Here is an 18,534-nt window from a genome sequence, read left to right as displayed (position 1 = left end):
GATGAGCGCTTGTCACGGATTATTTACATCCTGCATATCAAATCGGCCATCTGAAGGAGAGAACAGCATCACAGTGTTTCAGAGGATGAGTGAGGACCCATTCTCCATGCTCTCCCATTAACTGGGGATTGTTGTTCTTTTTTTGATCATGCCTTAGAGCAGACGACAATTAGCCATTGTGTTCCCATCAACAGCAAAACGCCGACGTCGAGTTATCAAACTTTAAAACAAATCATTCAAATACTACACAATAAGGTAAATGAGCGTCCACATAGCGTGAAATCCTTCACTTGTGTGGTAGCCATTTTTGTCACATATTCAGATTGATAGTACAATGCGTCAATTCACTCAGACCCCTAAAAATACAAACCTTTTTAACAACGTTGAGGTAGAATCATTTTGGAAAATGGTCAATTGAATTGTTTCTATAACTCAAAATGGATCTTCCTGATTTTATCTTATCAATCGTTCGGTTTAACGGCTATTTGTGCATTTCTAAGTGATTGTTTTTTAATTTTCCTGGGAATAACATAACCCATCCCAAACACGACACCACAGCCTAAACTTCTACTCGCCGTGTCTTCAGCTTTGCCTCTCCTCTGCGGCTTTATCTTTTTGATATCAGGACTGAAGCTTTTCAAAGCTTTTCAAAGCTTGAAGATTTTTGTCTCCATGACAACTTATGTGTCAATCCCCAGAAATAGCTGAAAATACGTTCACTCTCATCTCATTTCTCCTTTCATTCAAAAGATTCACCTGAACCACTTCATTATGGTAATTTTGTCATTAAAGTAGAAAGGAAGATTAATGTGGAGACCGACCACCTCTTCCGAGCAGCAGGAAGTACAGCAAGATCATTTTGTTCTGTAAGGACCTGGGGCTTCACAACATAATTAAATACAAAACCAGAAAAAACAAAAGCCCGACCAAACCTCTGGACTAATGGAGCTGGACAGCTCGACCGTTACTTTGCATTCTGATAATACAGCTGCATCACTGGTGACAAGTTCATAGAGGTTACATTTGATCTTCTTCTTCAAAATTAATGAAGACAGCTGGCTCAGGCTGCATACAATTTAACCTCATACGAGAACCCACAGATGGTTACCTGACATCAGTGGAAAGCAGAGCCATTTGTAATTATTTGTGGAACAAAGCGCTATAAAAAAAAAAAATGTAAAAAACACCTTATCACCAGACTGACGAGCACTGTTTTATTGCACGATTAGGTTGATGTTTTTCCAAGTGTGTTTCACGTCTGCCCTTATCCAGTCTCAGCCCTAGTTGTGATTGAATGTGTCCAAAAGTGTGCTTTGTTGCACCATTAACCACACTCACAGTGACATAACGTAAAACTAAATATCACTGCAGCAAGGTGAGGGAAGACAGTAAAACAAGCACTTCTGGAAGTTCAATAGCTCTTTGATTTTCAGTTTTCCTTTCAACTGATGCACAGCCCTAAATATTAATGTGAGGATACAACGGTGCCTCCAGAACACCACACGCCTTCCTATTTTTAATAAGACAGAGCAACATTTGGGCCCAAGTCTCAAACCTTCTGATTAGCCCTGAGCGAGTGTAGCATACAATGAATAATACTGACAATATGCTACAACGCAACACCTCAGTGACAAGAAGGAAACCTCGTCAGTATAGTACGCGTTTCACCTTCTCAGTGTGTGATTGATGAACAACTCCATGATAATCATACCCCCTATCATCGTATAATTAGGCTGATTGAGTCAGACTTGAAAACACAAATGAGATGTAGCCCGCTGAACACCACAGATCTTAAAACAGTTTGTTTAATTTGAGCATAAGGAACTCTGAGTGTGCAATAATCAGTGAGATTACATTTAGTCTCATCAGTGTGGTTTAGTACAAATGTTAAGACATACAGCAGGATTAAAATAAATAAGTACAGTGTAGTGTAGTTTGATACAGCCTTATAGAGTAAAGAACACAACTCACTATTCAGTCCATTTAGGGGAGACTTAAAAAATGCATTTGGTTACGTCTTTTAGTCTTTTTGTTCCTACTGTTCCTCATTCCCACCACGTATCCATCCGCCGCACACGTACTCTCTGTTTATAGTGATATTCTTTCAAGTGTTTTTTCAAAGAATTTGGAATGGGAAGCATGTTTATGCCGTCATAGGTGTTACAGCTGCTTATGACTGCCCTGCAGATGCGCTGCAAGCTAAAAGGCTGTGTGCGGTGGATGGGGTTTGACAGCAGGGGCTCGAAGAACATGCAGGAGTTTGGATCCTTGTAGTGTTCTAACAATCCTGTGACTGTGGGAGCGTGGAAGACACTGGGGTCGTGAACATCAAAGCTAAAATTGTGGTTCCACTGTTCAATGCGAGCATGTAGCGAGCGGCCGTAGCGTCGGAAGCTAACAGAGAAGAGGTACTCTTCCTGGGCAGAGTCGCGTAGGAGGAAAGTGCCCTCGGGCTTTCCCTCCAGCAGCGTTTCTGCCTCGTAGCGGTCCATGACTCCCCAGTAACACGGCAGGTTGGTGATCCGCAGCAGGTCTGGAACTAAACAGTGAATATAATCAATCTGAGTGTGAATACGGTAGCCATCGGGAATTTTCTTATGCTCAGTGGGAGGAAGTATGGCTCCAGAAGTCAGATCGGTCGCCGTTACCTCTGGGTCAACCAAAGGTTCAGAGGCCGTGTCGGAGCTGTGGACGGAGGCCGAGGCTGAGGCCACAACCTCATCAAGCGTGTCCAAACAGCTCTGAAGCAGGAGTTGGTGTTGCTCCTGTCTTTGGAGAAGAAGCTGCTGTTGCTGATGAGCAGAGGCTCTCTCAGTCCCAGTTAATTCATTCATACCATGAGCCAGCTTAGGGCCATGCTTGTAGAGAGGGTTAATTTGGGCCGTCACCTCAAACGTATGGATCTCTGCATTGGGCGGTGGTTCAACGCCTTGTTCGATGCTGATGCGCCTGCGCTCTCGTAACCTGTCGTCCACATCCTCCACCACAGCGGCCATGGTCGAAGTTGGAGCACTGCACACTACCGGAGAATCTAGCAGGGGCGGCTGGGTGATGGGGGCTGTGTGTTGCTTAATAAGATACCATTTCTGAGCCAACTCTGATCCTACAGGGAAAGGACAGTCATCCAACATCAGCTCACTCAGATGGATCTTCCGCCTGGAGGAGGTGCAGGGAGCTGACGATGAAAAGGCCTGTGCCGGTGCTGCTGCACTGTGCGTCTTTATTGGAAAACACTGCCCCATAGCATCTTGGATTTTTTGCCTGAGAGTACGACTGCTGCTGGATCCTCTGCCATCTGCTTCACTGAGAGCCGGTAACTCTGTAGCAGAGCCAACTGAACCTGGCCTGGCTGTAAACTCTTCTTGCCCAAGTAATGATGTTGCTGCGTCCAAGCCCTGCCATTTCCAACTGTCCCTCTGAGGAGAGGAGGAACTTTGGTTCCCAGCGTCCAGTTCACTCAATAGTTCGCTGTACTCAAACCCATCACTCACAGGCCGCTCAGCTGCTTTTTCATGGGAAGAAAGGTTTTTTTTCTTCCCCTTTCCACCTTTCCGACTACCAACTGCATCTCGTCTCTCCTCTGACCGGCTTTGTCTCACCTTTGGACGGGCTCCCCTCTCTCGTTCCTTCCCTCTGTTTCCTGACTCCTTTGGTAATGACATTATGTGGCTGTTCCACTCCAGGAAGTAGCCAAGGGAAGACTTGTAACTGCAGTTATCTTTGAGCAAATTTTCCATCCATATTTCTTGTTTGAAATGTCTTGATCATAGTCCAAGCACAGTGGTAGTGAGACATTAAATAGCCTGCAAAATAAAAAGAAAGCGCTGCTTAAAATTCAGATTTAACTTTCTGAAATAACTCTAGAAGAGATGCTTTCAAACTTTTGGTGATGCATACCTGGAAGTTTATTGCATACACTCATTTAAAACTGATGCAACTGAAACAGCCCAGCTCACAACTGTGACTTAATGAAGGCTATAGAGTTGTTTTAGATGAGTTTACTTTTGAGTTGCAACTGACATTTTCATAACTGGGTAATGTGCTGATGTATGATTATCAGATCAGAAAGTTTTTTCTTTAAAAAGTCCAACATAAACTACAACTACATTTATGGTGCCAATTTGTGCAAGAAAACTAATTCTGTTGACTTTTAAGACGAAGAACAGCTGTTACAGGTTTGCATGTTGTTTCATCTTTGCTTTTAACAGACCTGTGTCTGTGGTTTATTATTAACACTCATGAAATGACATATTCTACCATGTAACAGTGATTGACAGTAACATAATTGGGTAGCAACCATTTACATGTGATCAAGATTACATAATCTGAATAAATAACGATAATTAGGTTTTTATAACATTGTGAAGGCTTTCTTTTAAGAAATAATGAAGTATCAATCAAGAATGCTTGACGCTTTCTTAATCAGATTTTCAGGTTGCCAGTTTAGTTGAAAGGTAGCTTAACTAATATTTGTTTTAGGCTTTCAATGTGACTTTTAAGATGATGATGATTTACAGGGAAATTAAGATTAATATTAGGTGCTCCTCTTGGGTTTCATTTTAAAAAGCAGAAACAAAAAAGTGCCCCACATGCTGCATGATAAACACAGCATACCTGTAAGTTAGCTTAGGTCTGGTATTGTAAGGGTAATGTGATTTGACTAAATGGAAATGACTACAAAACGTATTAAATCTGCATTGGACATACGAAAAATGGATATTTATATAAAAAAAAATTGGTATAGGGTGCAATTTGTATGCTGTCACTTATTACATTTTAAAGTAATCTGGTCTATCCTTTGGGGAAATTGGGATTTCTATCCAAGTTGACAAGTTTCCTTCTATATACTTTCTTTAAAACATCAGCAAATACTTCAAACGTTTTTTGTCTTTTTTTTTTTAAATACTATATTTTAGGTTGAAACTATGACAGACTTATCAAACCTACCACATAACAGTACCTAAAGTTTACTAGTGTGTTACTTTTATTTTAATAAAATACAACTGAGGCAAACAAAAGCTCGGGTTCCCTTTATTTAGCGTTCAAAATTCAAGATTAAGTTCAGTCTTCTCAAATCACATCAATTGGCTGCTATCGAGAGATTGTGGACTGATAAAACTAGAAATGTATGAACTTTTCCTAAGAAACAAAAACTAGTATCGACTGGTGTTAAATGGTTAAAGGATCTAAAATTATTCACGGCAACTGTTGACTCAACTGTCACTTTGCAGTAGCACATAAACGATCATTTTAAGATGTGCTACCAAGCTACCAACTTAGCATGCAACTGTTTACTGTCGGAAACAGGCTAAGTTAGCAAAGCAGCTAGCTCACTGTTAACTTGGATAGTCTCTACTCTTAGAGGAAAGGCTCGACTGTGTGTATAAACTCGTAAATATATATTTTACTGCCATAACAAGAATTGAGAACATACCTTAAGCAGTTGCAGAGAAGTTTCCCACCGAAAAAGCTTGTGTTCCTCCTTTGATAAACTAATGACGTTAACAGCAAGGCGGCTACCTAGCATTAGCTTGACGAACCACAGAAAGAAAAAAAAAAATTGTTTGACCCGGAAGTAAAGACAAAATGGATTGTTTAGAAATGTGATAAAAGCGAGCAATAAAAACCCGAGTTTTTTTTTTTTTTTTTTTTTTTTTTTTAAGTAAACGACGTGTCTCGTGCAACAAATTAAATAGACGCAAGCACAGACCACAAATGAAGTTGCAAAAGAACTGAACCTCTTTATTTGGACTGTCAATGATCCGATGGATGTTGCACTTCAGACCATTCACACATATGAGTGACAGTAAAAAAGAGTGTAAGCATGTGATGCAAAAGGTTCACAAAATATTAGAAAATGTTTGGGGACGTTATTAGAATTAAATATAAATTGTACAAGACAAACATGTGCAGTGTAACCTACAGCTGGCTGCATTCATTCAACAATTACAAGCCTGGCAGGGACATTAACACGGCCACTTGGTAGATGTCTCCATATGACACAGGCTGTGTACCTCCTACTGGATGACTGGTATGTTAAAATACACCAGGCTGAACTTATGAAGTGCATTTCCCAACTCATTTCACGCATCACTGGAATGTAAACATGGAGTAAACATATTCCTTGGCCTGTTATTAGTGTTCCGTTTACTCATTATCACATAATTTGTGGCTCAGATAAGCATCGTCATCCCCTGCTGCATCATTATTATGAACCCCCTTGCAGAAATCTATAATGTACCTCTGTGTTTATCTGAAATAATAGGTAGGCTGTCCAAAGCAACAGAGACAATGAAAAGGATAATCTGAGCCATTTGTAACAACACAGTTGATACACAGTATAGTGAATTGTTAAAAATAAGACAGCGAGTCTTAAAGCCAGCATTGTTAACTCACTGTAGTCCTTTGTGGACATGAGTGTGATGCTTTTACTAAGTCAGATCTATCCAAGAGCCTGCTCTGAAGAAATCAATGACTAGAATACAACCACTTCTAAAATAAACATATTGAGGATACTGGAGCTGAGCATTTCAGGCACCACATGAACAGTTCATCAGGACATGACAGCTAACTGTTTAATCACAAGGCCAGAGAAGCTGTTTGTTCTCATCACCGCATGACCAAAAAGCAGGTGTTACATGCCTCATACAGGTACAACTTGAAAAAATCTACTGAGACTCATATGGAGTCCACAGATTAGGGGGGTAGAGGACTCTTGTTTTCGGGCTCTACCCAGCCACCTCGTGTGTGAGAAGGCTTCAGTTCTTTAATGTGTTACATAGTGAGACAATGGATTACTCATGACAACACATAAAATGAATTGAGCATTATCCCAGAGAGATGTAAACAGTGACATTTAGGCGATATAAACATACAACATTAGTTGCAAGATTTCTGCTCTCTAGCTGGTGGTGACGCCGGGCACCATCAACCATCATGTCCTCTATCTACAACAGTGCTGTATTAGTGTGGCAAAACATGCGATTATAGAAAATAAGCATAAGTTATCAATACCAAGGGAGAGTAAAAAATACAATTGGAAAAGATATCTGTAAATAACCATCTTTACTAGACAGACCTCCTATGGCTCTGCTGAAATAATATGTGAATGGTTTTCCCTGCCTTTTGAAGCAACCAAAAGTGATCCAAAGTTAAGACCATATTACACATACATGCACCTCCGACTCTGCCACATTCAAAGACAGAGGCTGAATAAGACAATTTTTCGATTCAACACTGATACCACATGATAATGTTAGGGGCTCCGAGACTGAAACACACCGAGACACAAACAGAAAAAAATGGACATCGTCAAGCACCTTGAAAAGTATGATTCATCAAATCATCACATTGGCCATTTTAGGAAGAGGGCACTGCGAGGGTGAGATTCTGCGCTCTGAGCATTCATTACAAGATCAGGTTTCCTTTTGCAAAGCCAATCAAAAGGCAGCCCGAGGGCTGAGGTGGGTTTCATTTAGCTTTCTCTCACCCAGCATTAGATTGTAAATTGAAAACACTTCGGCTTCTTTGCTTTTATCAATTCAATATCAAATCAGCGCTCACGCAGTGCAAACCTCACCAGCCCTTACTCACCCCCCTCTGGGGATTCCCCGGCACAAAATGAGATTCATCATCATTTATATAGTAGGGCATAAAAAATAAAAGAGACAAATTGCAGCTGGCATTAATTCTTCAAACCGCTGTTCTTTTTAAAAAAAAAAAAAAGTATACCATTCTGCTGCATTTCACAACAAATATCCATCTCAAATTAACAATCACACAAACCTTCTCTTTGGCTTTGTAGAAGTTTAGAGGACAGTGACTTCCACTTTGACTACATGTTCAGGGAAACCAACCAAGAAAAAAAAAAAAAAAAAAAAAAGAGGTGTGCCTCGAGCTGAATTACAAACTTCTCCTCAATTCTTTTGGCCCTCCCTTTTCTGACTCGAGACGTATTCGAGAAAAAGAGGGCAAAAAGAACCATGAAAAGTAATCCAAGTTTTAACCAACACAAGCCCTGATGAGCACTGCTTATAGGATTAGTGTGGCCAGAGAAGTCAACACCCGTCTACAAAGTGGAACTTTAGTATGTACCATGAGGCCAATAAGTTTAGTGCCCAATATCAACGTTAATTCAATAAAAGTGCCTTATTTCTGGCTGCACATTTTCTAAATCTACAAATGATGCGAGGGGGGGGGGGGCTGTGGCCATCAGTGTGTTGTAGATAGAAAGCCTTGTTCCAAGGCAGCAGGAAAAGAAGAGCAATTCGGGGCAGAACCCTTTAAAGACAGCACCAACCCACTGTTTATCTCTCATCATGGTAAACTGAGCCTCTGCACATCATGCCACAGTCCTGCAGGTGACACGGCGAAGGATACAGTTAACCTTTGTTTCTGTTCTACAATATAATATTCTTCTGTATTCCATTTTAATAAACTTAGTTGTATATAATAAAGTACAAAAATATTAGAGAACATATACACAGTTTTTTTGTCATATTGTAGTGACTGCTTTGCCTGGGTGTTTGAAGCATACATATATCTTTGTGCTGAACTGAACAGGCCTCAACCGAAGTTTATTTTTCCTCTCTTCTTTTCATATTGTCGATGTCCGGTCTGTTCCATCTAAGAAGAAGAGAAGACACAATCAGAAAATGTGCTGACACGTGTTTCAATGTTACAAGATAACTTTTTTGGAGTTGTGAAAACATAACATTTTATTTTATTTGTCCATTAACTTAATACATTTTGCTGAATGGCTTTCATGTACTTTCAAGGTATTCCAGCCACCGAACATACGTAAGGGTAACTGGAGCCGTTCATAGAGAAGTAATGGATCGTTCCAGGCGATGTGAAAATATTACAAGTTGTGTTTTTTTTCCCCTTCTTCTTTTATTTGTTCCTCAAATAGTTGTCCTCCTCATTCATTTATGAAAAGAAATAGTTAAACACTTAAACGTTTAGTCTTCTTTAACTTGAGTGGGTTTGCATCCTTAAATATTAGGGTGAGAATAATACCATTTCATTGGAGCAACAGACCAAAGACATCTTTAAAGTTTGCAAAAGTAGTTGGAACTATGTTGCATTTGGTTTAAGATAGTACAAACACATTAATGACCTTACCTTCCATGTCTCTGGGAAAGGAGAAAAAACTGTTTTAATACACCAAATTTCACCCATCTCCCAAAAGTTATGCAAAAAGACACTAAAAAAAACTTAATACACAATACAATATTACAGAACTATTTAGCTTTAAACTTGTGGAATGACGTTGTGTAAATTAAACAGGCAATATCTGCCATATTGTGGTTAGATATTGTTTTATTCGACACATCCGTCTGTGCATATAGGTTTTCCAACCTTAAAAAAACCAAACGAATGTAGAATAAGATACTTATTGTAGCTTACTCATCACCAGATGATCTGTATCATAAAAATGGCTCGAACTATTTTGGTCTCAGCACTTTCAGAAGCACATTCGATCAACACAGATCCACAGCTAAGCAGACAACGCTGCAGAGTAAAAACATTGTCCTGATGTCAACTTGTTACATTTTTTGAGAAACACATTTCTGGGAAGTTAATTGCGTTAAGTGTTTTAAGAGCACATCAGTTATGGTCCCCACTCAACTGTGTTGATCTCTATTCTATGCTTATATATAGTTGCAAAATTGATGGGTAAAGACCATCCAAGTAAAAAAATAATAATAAAATAAATAAGCACATGTTCTACAAAGACATAAATGTGAATTGTGAATGGCAAAGTCTTTGAGAATGATGGCAACTTTCTCACATGCAGCTCCTCTGGAAAAGTTCAACAAACTTTCAGGGCTGCAAAAACAGCTTTTTTTGTATGTTGAGAATCTCATATCACATCTTAATATTGGCTTGAAAATTAGTAATGGCCCCAAAAACCCAGTTATCGGTTGAGCTTTATTAAACAGAGCTCACCGAATAGAAATCACAAAAGCTGTCCTCCTTGTTTGCACAGGGGAAACTGGGTGATGTACATCCACCCTCTCATTGAGCACATATACAACATCATCAGGCGGTGCTGCCTAATTGTGTAGCTGCAACGGGGTTGCCAACCAGTTTCCTGTTTAGTATTGAGCTGTGAGGACACTCACCCCCTAAGGCATGCTCCGTCATACTGAGGCACAGTGACTCCAGCGTTGGGTTGATCTCCAGATCAGCACCTGGAACTTGGCATTCTTAGGAACATAAAAACAGTCTCAGTCATCAGGAACATTAGGAATTAAACTACCATAATGTTTCCTTTTGTTTGTTTTCTCTCACCGAACTAAAACAAAGAAAAACACAAGACTTTCTACAAATTCATATGTCCAAAGAATATAAATGTGCCAGTTTACTTTCAAAAGAATTTCCTATGTTAGGAGAGAAGTATGCATTACTTGGATTGTGTGTAGGAAATTAACTTATCTGTCCAAAGCATGCTTTGATCAAGTGAATTATTCTGCAAATCAGGATCAACCAAGAGAAAAAGCAACAACATAATGCAAAATCCAGATATGGTTACAAGTAGCTTGCACAGTTAGTTACTTTAATCTGTCCCATGTGGATGCAGACGTGACGTATAATACCAGTTTAAGAAAGGACTTTGTACATTGTACCTTTAGGGTCCTTAACGGGATCTAGGTAGGGGTCCAATGAATTAAAGCGTTCACGTAAGAAGAAAATATTTATGACTCGACTTTTTAAACATTTGCTATGCCAGAGGAACATCTGGTCTTTTCATAAGTCATACAAATGGTGTGAAATCTGTGCACACAGATGGGATGACACTGTCAGTACAATGCAAAGAGACATTGCAGTTGTGCCCTCAGGTGAAGGAATGTCTCCGACCATAAAATATAAATGGAAAATGGCTGTGGTTTAAATAAGCATTTTCTAAGAACGAAGCAACAGATCCATGCTGACTCTGTTAAAACACGATGGAAGACAACACAGTTGCATAGGTAACTTAAAAAAAAAAACTAAAATGTTATGTGTATTGTGCGAGAAGAAAGACTGTTGCAGCATGCAGTGTTATCTTCTCCATGGCTATGAGCAAGAGCAGCTCTTTATTAAGACCTCTGACAGAGTGGCAAGGAATTCTTTTTTTTTTTCTTTAACAAAAGTTGTTTAACTTGCAGTACTCGAATTAAAATGAAGGTTCTGAATGAGCAATGTGGAGGCAACACTAAAAGTGGTTATATGTGAACAGGGAAAGACATCTGTAATTAAATGTTGGTAGAAAATATGATATATTTACATGTCAACAAGGACATCGATAGCCTGTGGGTGAGTGCATCAATCTATGTCAATGAAAAATATGCTTGACCTTGTACGATACCTTGCTGCTGGAACATGAGCATAGTCTGTGGGGATGTGTGGACTGGGAGCGAGTGCGTCCGCTGCACTGAACTGCGACTCTGACTTGGCATGCTGTTACTGCCCCCAGGGTTGGCAAACCACAGGTTCTATAGAAAGAAAATTCACAATTTCTTAACAACTTGAGGAGAAAACCAAGAAAAGTCTGAGCAATATACACTAGTCCTATCATTTATGTGGCCTGGAAACATGCATTTTGTTCTAAACCGCAACCACAGACTGAATAATAATAATAATTACTTCAACTTGTGAAGTCATCACCAAAGTGAAAATAATCTAAAAACAATTTATTATTTGCCCTTTAAATACAGCGCACATGATTAGTGTGTGTTAACCTAACTATACATGTCATCATGAGGTGCTTAAACATCTACCCGCTGGCAGCAATACTGACTTGTCTACCCTGGCCTGCAAGTGCAGGATTAGTGAGTGTGTGGCGTGGAGATGCTCCCCCCATCCCTCCAGGGAGACACATGCGCCCAGCTGGGAGTCCACGAGGGGCCATTTGGAACTGCCTTTGGCCTCGCCGCGCAACACCTCCACTCACAGAGCCTGCTGTGGGGAGGGAGTTTGACCCATAGTTCCAGCTGGAATAGCAAAACAATAAAAAAAATTAAACACAAATTAGAAATCAAAAGAACAAAAAAAAAAAAAAAAGGATCCGTCAACTGCTGGAGCTATTCCACAAGAAAGCATAGTAATGATTTTAATGAGGAAGAGAGAGTGAAAGAGATAAAAGAAGGAGAATCAAAGTACCAGAAGGTAGAGACGAGTGCAGGAAGAGTGTTACAATAAGCCAATGTGACATCTTTGCTGCTTTAAAGGGAGATCAAAGTTAAGAGAGAGCCAGGAGTCTCACCCTTTCTGTCGGTACGCAGGTATGTCCAGCATAGCTTTCCGAGGGAACAGGCGCAGCAGCTTGAAGACCTGCTGCTTCCAGGAGACCAGCCTTTTCTTGTGAGTTTCAGTGAAAGCCTGACAAACAGAATAAGGGAGAAAAAAGGCATCAGAAAATAGACAAAGCTTTCATAGATTATTCTAGAGTTGTGATTTTTAACAAGAAATGGGGAACTTTAACTCTTCATTTTAAGGAAGAAAAGCATACAGTTATTCAAAATGTAAGTATCATGTGGGAGAGTGGTTCCTATGCCAACTTTAAGGAGGCATTAAAGATCACTTTGATAGCCCACAACAATGTGTTGGGTGTCACACAGACAAGCACATGTGCAATTTATGGAACTGCAGGGGGGAAAAAAGGGATCAAGTTTCAAGTTTATTTATTTAACAAAGGGACAGCATATATTACTAGCATTTAAAACAAAATGCAAAATATACAAGATTGTAGCCATAAGGCTAATTTCCAATTAGAATTAATAGCAGACAAGCTTTGATTTTTTTCCACAGATAGAAGTAGGGGGACTTGAATCGATTTTTAAAATGGTTTGGAACCACTGATGTAACATTAAGACTGACGGACTTCATTTACAACCTTGAACCAGGTTAATCCCAACTAGGCACAATATACAGCATGGCCAAAACAAAAAGGCAAAAGGGTCTGGATTTAAATAAGAAAATGATCTGGGGTTGCTTTCGGTGAATCTAGGTCAACCTGACAACCAAATTATATTGACTGACCAGGATTTTCCAACAATAGATTATTCTCTCCTCTCTGATAACACAGGCATACTCAAAGATGTCCATGGCCAAAATTATCAGCTTGAAAGGAGCATGAAACATATATTTCCACCCATTGAATGGCCAACACAGAGTCCAGACCTTAAGCCAAGCGAGAATCTCTGGGATATGCTGACTTTAAGCAGTGGTCCAACTCTCCTATCATCAAAAGATGCCAAGGAGAATGCTTGCAGAAATCAAAGTTAAACGTGGTCCAACAAAATAGTGTGAGGCGTGTTTTTTTGGCTCCAAAAGGAAAAAATAAAAAAAGCTTTTTACCTCATGTGTCAGACACTTCTCAATAAGTTGAAGGTAACAGCTGATATTTTCCTCATCTGGCCTCGACACCAGCAGCTGGGTGCACACTGAAACAGAAAAGCAAGGGTTTATATATCCATGTCCACTTGATACATATATGATGATCAATACTTTGTTCGACCTGTGTTTTACTTTCAAAACAAACATAGACATAAAATGCTGACAGCTTTCATTACAGCATTTTGTTGTTCTGATGACAGTCCCTTTAGGTTATGTCTGAGTTATGAAAACAGATTACACAACCATCAATTTAGTATGCAATCTGCATTCAATGAATCTCAATCTAGGGAGAAAAAAAAACAACAACAAAAACAACAAATATAACATGATTTTCTTACCTTTACCCATTACACGAGTGAACTGTCCAGGAATGTCACCGTCTGAGATGGGTGTGACTGACGAGTCTCCATCGCAGGGGGTTGGGTTGTGGGACTGGAAGCTTTCTGATCCCGGCTCTTTTTCTGCTCCCGTTTTTGTGACATCTGACGGGCAAGTGGTGTTGTCTGAGGCAGGCTGGGCTGCACTGAGAGGACTGTAGGCCTTAATTGGTGTGATGATAATCTGCTGAAGCTCCTGGAGGGCATTGCGCAGGTTTCCCCCTTCCAAAATATCCTGACAAGAGTGGACAATGTCAGTTTTATATGCTGTGTAAGTTATTCTGAAAAATTACACTTTTGAGTGGAAGGAGGGGAATGCAAGTAGAGCAAACGCTTTCCTAGCTGCAAACCTGTACGCAAGACTTAGTAAAGCAAACATTTGATCCAAAGTAACGTTTAAGATGAAGACTAAAACCCTACCGGCCCCGCTCTATGTCTGTTTCTATGCCAACCAGCAGAATGGGAATTTCCCAATGGCGCTAAATCAAGTTTCACATGATCGTAACCCAGAATACACAAATGTGTTTTTGTTTTTTTCTCTCATCAAAACCAGCGAAAAAGTCATCAGAAAAATAGTGTTGCCTCTTTTCATCATAATAAGATGATCGCTCTAATTACCTTTTCCAAAGACTTGAGTACGCTCTGCCTCTCTCGCAGCTTCTGGATACTCAAGGCAATCTTATGCCGCGCTCCTTTAGTGACGTTCTAAAAGGGAGAGATAGGAATTAACATGATGATATAGGAAGTCATCTCTTTTGGGGACACTAGGCAGTTTACAGAGTTAATAAATAACAAACCTAATCACCATCTGTTTCATTAAAGCCAAGGGGCAGAGTCAAAAAGAAACACACCATTTGTATTATGTGTGACTAGCACAATATAACTGTAGGGTGCATTGTTTAATTTCATGCCTCATTGAGAGCTGATGTATCATCAAGTTTGACTAAAAGAATGAAAAAGCCTGTAGATGAATGAAAGGATGGGACAAGTGAAGGTAACTAAGAGGCTTAAACACCTGAGACTCTAGATGCTGCTCTGTGAGAATCATCATTTCTTCATAGGTCATCTGCGAGAATAGTGATGCATATTTATGAAGGCGGAGACTCTTCAGCCATGCAGGAACATCTAGAACAAAATGGAAAAAGAAAGTTTGAACAAAAATTTTTAAAGAAAAGGACGTCTGTACCGTGGCTTATATTACCACAGGTGTTGGGTGTGCACAACTTTTACACAGAGCTGGGAGAGCCTTTGCCTCAAGGCAAGTAATGAAGTCTGACCTTTCATGCCACTGCCATCCTCCTGGAAGGTGTTGCGAGTGGAGCCCTGATCTTCTGTTTGCTCACTGCCTGAAGAAGCTACACTGCTCTGGGGTGAAAGGGGTGCATGGTCTGTTGGGATGAAGTTCTGTCTTCCTCCTGTGTCATCTTGGCTTAACCACTCAGAGCCACAAGCCTGGGGGCCGGGAGGAATAATGGACATGGACTTCTTCAGAGGGCTAGGCTGCATCTGCCCAACCAGACCTGGAAAGGGAACAACAACATAACAAGAAATGCATGTAAATGCAATACAATGCATTACAATTAAATGCAGAATATAGATATATCCACAATGAACACACCCCATTATGTGACAACTGAATAATTTCCTCTCCATGTGTTTTCAATTAAAAAGTAGGAGATAAACATTACCTGTATTATTGCTGTTAATAGGTGAGGACATCCCGCCTTGGAAAGTCATATGTCCATTTTGGCCAGCTGGCGATGTGTTGGATGAAGAGGACTTGTCGTGCCACGCACTGCCAGGGTCCAGAGCCTCAGCAGAATTTGGCCATTCATCTGAGCCCTGGCGTGGATGGTAGGGGCTGGATGGTGCCCGAGGTGCGTAGCCACCTGAAAGGTGCTCCTCCAGGTGGTTTAGCCACATGGCCAGCGATGTTCGGTCATCCAGTGTGGTGGCAGGGTGGATGAGAGCGTAGGAGAGCAGCTGTCTGCTTTCTTCCACAAAGAGGCTACTCTCAATAGTGTGACTCAACACCTTCTGTAGCAGCTTCATGTACTCACATTTGGCCTCGCTATTACGTGGCTGCAGCAGCGGCAAATGGGACAACAGCAAGGAAACCACTTTCTCTTTTGGCTCCTGATGCCACTGGCTGACAATTGCTGATGAGAGAGTACACACGTTTTTTATTAGACATTCATCTTATGTTACTAATTCAATAGTGTTCTTTAATATCAGAGAACAATGATTATTTTTATCATCTTAAATAATCATTAAAAAATAATGAAACTTCACTCATAGCTACCTGCATTGTTGGCCTCTGCTTCAAGAATGTGGATCTCCGTGCAATCTGCCAGCCAGTGTTCAAGGCAGATGTGTAGGAAGCGAGCCTGAGTGCGGGACACTCTCTTCAGGAGTGACAAGAGTGCCACCGTCTGTTCACACTCATTCCAGCCTTTGAACCAATCTGTGAGGATACCTACCTGGTCTCGGAACATCATGGCGCGTCTCCTTGGTCAGGAGAACAAGAATGTGTGGATGCGGAGGGGGCTACTGGTTAGGCTGTTTTCTCTGACAGAGACAGAACGAGTCCAGCCCCGCACAGCGGGGTTATTGTTTCAACAGTCCTGGGATCCCCTCAGACTGGACCGAGGGGCCCTCACATGGTTCAGGTGCTGGAGGAACTGCAGACAGCAATGACGTGTGGATTTTAGGGATGATGTCTTGAGGCTTAAAGTGTGTGTCAACTGTAGTAGGTAATGACACAAACAAGAAAAGTGCTTTTTACTCTGGCATGTTCAGATCACATCATCTGTGCCCTATTAAATCAACAAACAAACAAAGAGAAATTCTTAGATGACAATTCTATAAATATCTGCCTCAGTTTTTAAGTCAAAGCCGATACTTATTCAGTGTACATCCATTCCAAATGTGTTTAGCTGTTCAGGTTATACTGCATTCATCATGACACAAAACATGTGTTTATATTTTGACAAATTTAGTTTATCCATCTTTTCCAGACGTACAGGGTATTTTTCTTCTGCTCTAAGTTGTTTAATGCTGGGAGAGATTTTGGCCCATAAGTTAAAAACAAAGGAGCGATGATGATACAAAGTGAAAGGACAATGGTAGACTTGTAAAAAAATATCACTAAGTGATAACAGCTCAAACAACTAATACGGACCAACAGCTTATTTCAATACACAAAGGATAGCAATAATAGAAATATATGTGATTACAGGTTAACTGAATGTTGACCAAGCTGCTTGTGTCATGTCATGATGACAATGGCGCACACATTCACAGAAGGTGTGCCAAAGTCGAAATTCAAGTGAATAACGCTGACAGGAGAGCCCAACACCTAACGCAGCATTATGCTGCAATCAAAAGAACAAGGATGTCCTGTGTTTCTAACATGTAACTAAAATGCAGTTTTACCTCAACTGAGGAAAATAAGCATAGACATGCTGTATAATCACAAATCAGCAAGGGTAACGATAGCTTTAGTTACATGTCAAAACTGCTAACTCCCAACACGGCAAGCGGTAGCTCATTTACCGTTACAAGCGGTAATGTTGATTAAAATAAACAAAACTGGATGTTTTATTGTTATAAAATATTTGATCAAAAGGCTGTTGTCGGGATTAACTAACACTGTGGGGTTTATCAAACTGAAATAGGCGAGCTTTATACCCGGCAGTTAAGCGTTAGATAGCAGTTAGCTGGGGTTAGCTTGGTCGGCCTAGCCTGAGATGAGGGGCTCAGGATTTGTATTGTTTTTCGTTGACGCTATTGCTACACCTTTCCCCCGTTGCTCCAGTCTTTGTGGTGCAAACGTGACATTTAAAACGCATTTCCGGTCGTTAACAGGTTTCGGGCTGATAACATGTTAAACATACATGTATGGCACTATACTTAATATGGACTCGTAAGGTTAGTTGTTTACCTTTGTCAGTTGTCGCTGGTTAGCGAGCTAGGCTAAATTGCTAATGCATAGCTAGCTCGACGGTAGAGTGGAGATAGCAAGGAGGTAGCGCTAGATTCTTCGCTAGCAAGTTTTGCTAACAGATGCAGTTACGATAGTTTAACTGAAAAAATCATAGATTTTCATCCCATTCGCAGTATTCCTTAAGGATATTTCTTTACAGCGGTATGCCTCTGTTGCTTTAAACATACCATGTTAAAGAACGTATGTACAAAATTGTTTGGAATACAGAAAATAAGGAGTGTACGCCTAGAGAAATCCACTTCGATTTTGACTTGACGTAAGACGTGGGCACATCGTCATACGTCTTGACGTACGTATTGTTTTGTTCCGCCCACAGTTCCACACATAAGAAATTGCCTCCACTGGTCATAATTACACGTTCAAAGTGGTACCAACTGGCATAGAGGAAACAGCGAGAGGGCATTAATATCAAATATTTTTTATGGGTTGTATGTCTTTTAATGTCTTTTTAATGTACTGCATATTCTTATCTGGACCTTGAGTCTGTGAAATAAAGTTTATTATTATTATTATTACTCAGCTTATTTTTCTTAGAAATACATGATTACATGTATGTATATAAAAATATGACCATCAGTGACTGTTTATGTAAGTCAAATTACCTTAAATGCACATATTTTTAATGATATTTCATTTTATAGATACTTGTGTAAAACACCTGCTGTTGTGCTGTTACTACTGGCCAAATGTGCAACATGAGTCAAGAGAGCTGCAGACCCCGAAATATCTTTGAAATTGGAGACAACAATAGTTTGCACTTCAAATTTG

At 40.3% G+C, this 18,534-nt stretch overlaps 2 protein-coding genes across 4 annotated transcripts; both read right to left on the bottom strand.

The window, feature by feature from the left end:
• Positions 1-1,787: 1,787 nt before the first annotated feature.
• On the bottom strand, positions 1,788-5,556 carry socs9 (suppressor of cytokine signaling 9). Its single transcript, XM_075473195.1, has 2 exons — positions 5,435-5,556; positions 1,788-3,803 (listed from the first exon to the last, which is right to left on the bottom strand). The coding sequence occupies exon 2, from the start codon at positions 3,735-3,737 to the stop codon at positions 2,046-2,048; it is 1,692 nt and encodes a 563-aa protein (XP_075329310.1). The 5' UTR covers positions 3,738-3,803; positions 5,435-5,556; the 3' UTR covers positions 1,788-2,045.
• A 159-nt stretch (positions 5,557-5,715) lies between these two features.
• Positions 5,716-18,027, bottom strand: samd4b (sterile alpha motif domain containing 4B). Of its 3 annotated transcripts, none has more exons than XM_075473193.1 (13): positions 17,704-18,027; positions 16,063-16,576; positions 15,449-15,919; positions 15,038-15,280; positions 14,776-14,885; positions 14,379-14,465; positions 13,722-13,995; positions 13,345-13,430; positions 12,251-12,366; positions 11,786-11,978; positions 11,354-11,480; positions 10,128-10,211; positions 5,716-8,625 (listed from the first exon to the last, which is right to left on the bottom strand). In XM_075473193.1, the coding sequence occupies exons 2-13, from the start codon at positions 16,256-16,258 to the stop codon at positions 8,597-8,599; spliced, it is 2,016 nt and encodes a 671-aa protein (XP_075329308.1). In that variant the 5' UTR covers positions 16,259-16,576; positions 17,704-18,027; the 3' UTR covers positions 5,716-8,596. The 3 variants fall into 3 exon arrangements, with proteins under 3 accessions (XP_075329308.1, XP_075329307.1, XP_075329309.1); XM_075473192.1 differs by having other exon boundaries at positions 16,063-16,504; XM_075473194.1 differs by having other exon boundaries at positions 16,063-16,441.
• Positions 18,028-18,534: the final 507 nt, after the last annotated feature.

This window comes from Odontesthes bonariensis, chromosome 9, assembly GCF_027942865.1.
Source record: "Odontesthes bonariensis isolate fOdoBon6 chromosome 9, fOdoBon6.hap1, whole genome shotgun sequence".
Lineage (NCBI taxonomy): Eukaryota > Metazoa > Chordata > Actinopteri > Atheriniformes > Atherinopsidae > Odontesthes > Odontesthes bonariensis.
This window is presented reverse-complemented; position numbering and strand designations above follow the sequence as displayed.

Coding starts and splice junctions, on each gene's coding strand:
- socs9 (XM_075473195.1), bottom strand. CDS start 3,737: ATGGAAAATTTGCTCAAAGATAACTGCAGTTACAAGTCTTCCCTTGGC.
- samd4b (XM_075473193.1), bottom strand. CDS start 16,258: ATGATGTTCCGAGACCAGGTAGGTATCCTCACAGATTGGTTCAAAGGC. Junction 13,431..13,721: donor CACTCGTGTAATGGGTAAAG/GTAAGAAAATCA, acceptor TTTCTGTTTCAG/TGTGCACCCAGCTGCTGGTG. Junction 11,979..12,250: donor CCTGCGTACCGACAGAAAGG/GTGAGACTCCTG, acceptor TTGCTATTCCAG/CTGGAACTATGGGTCAAACT.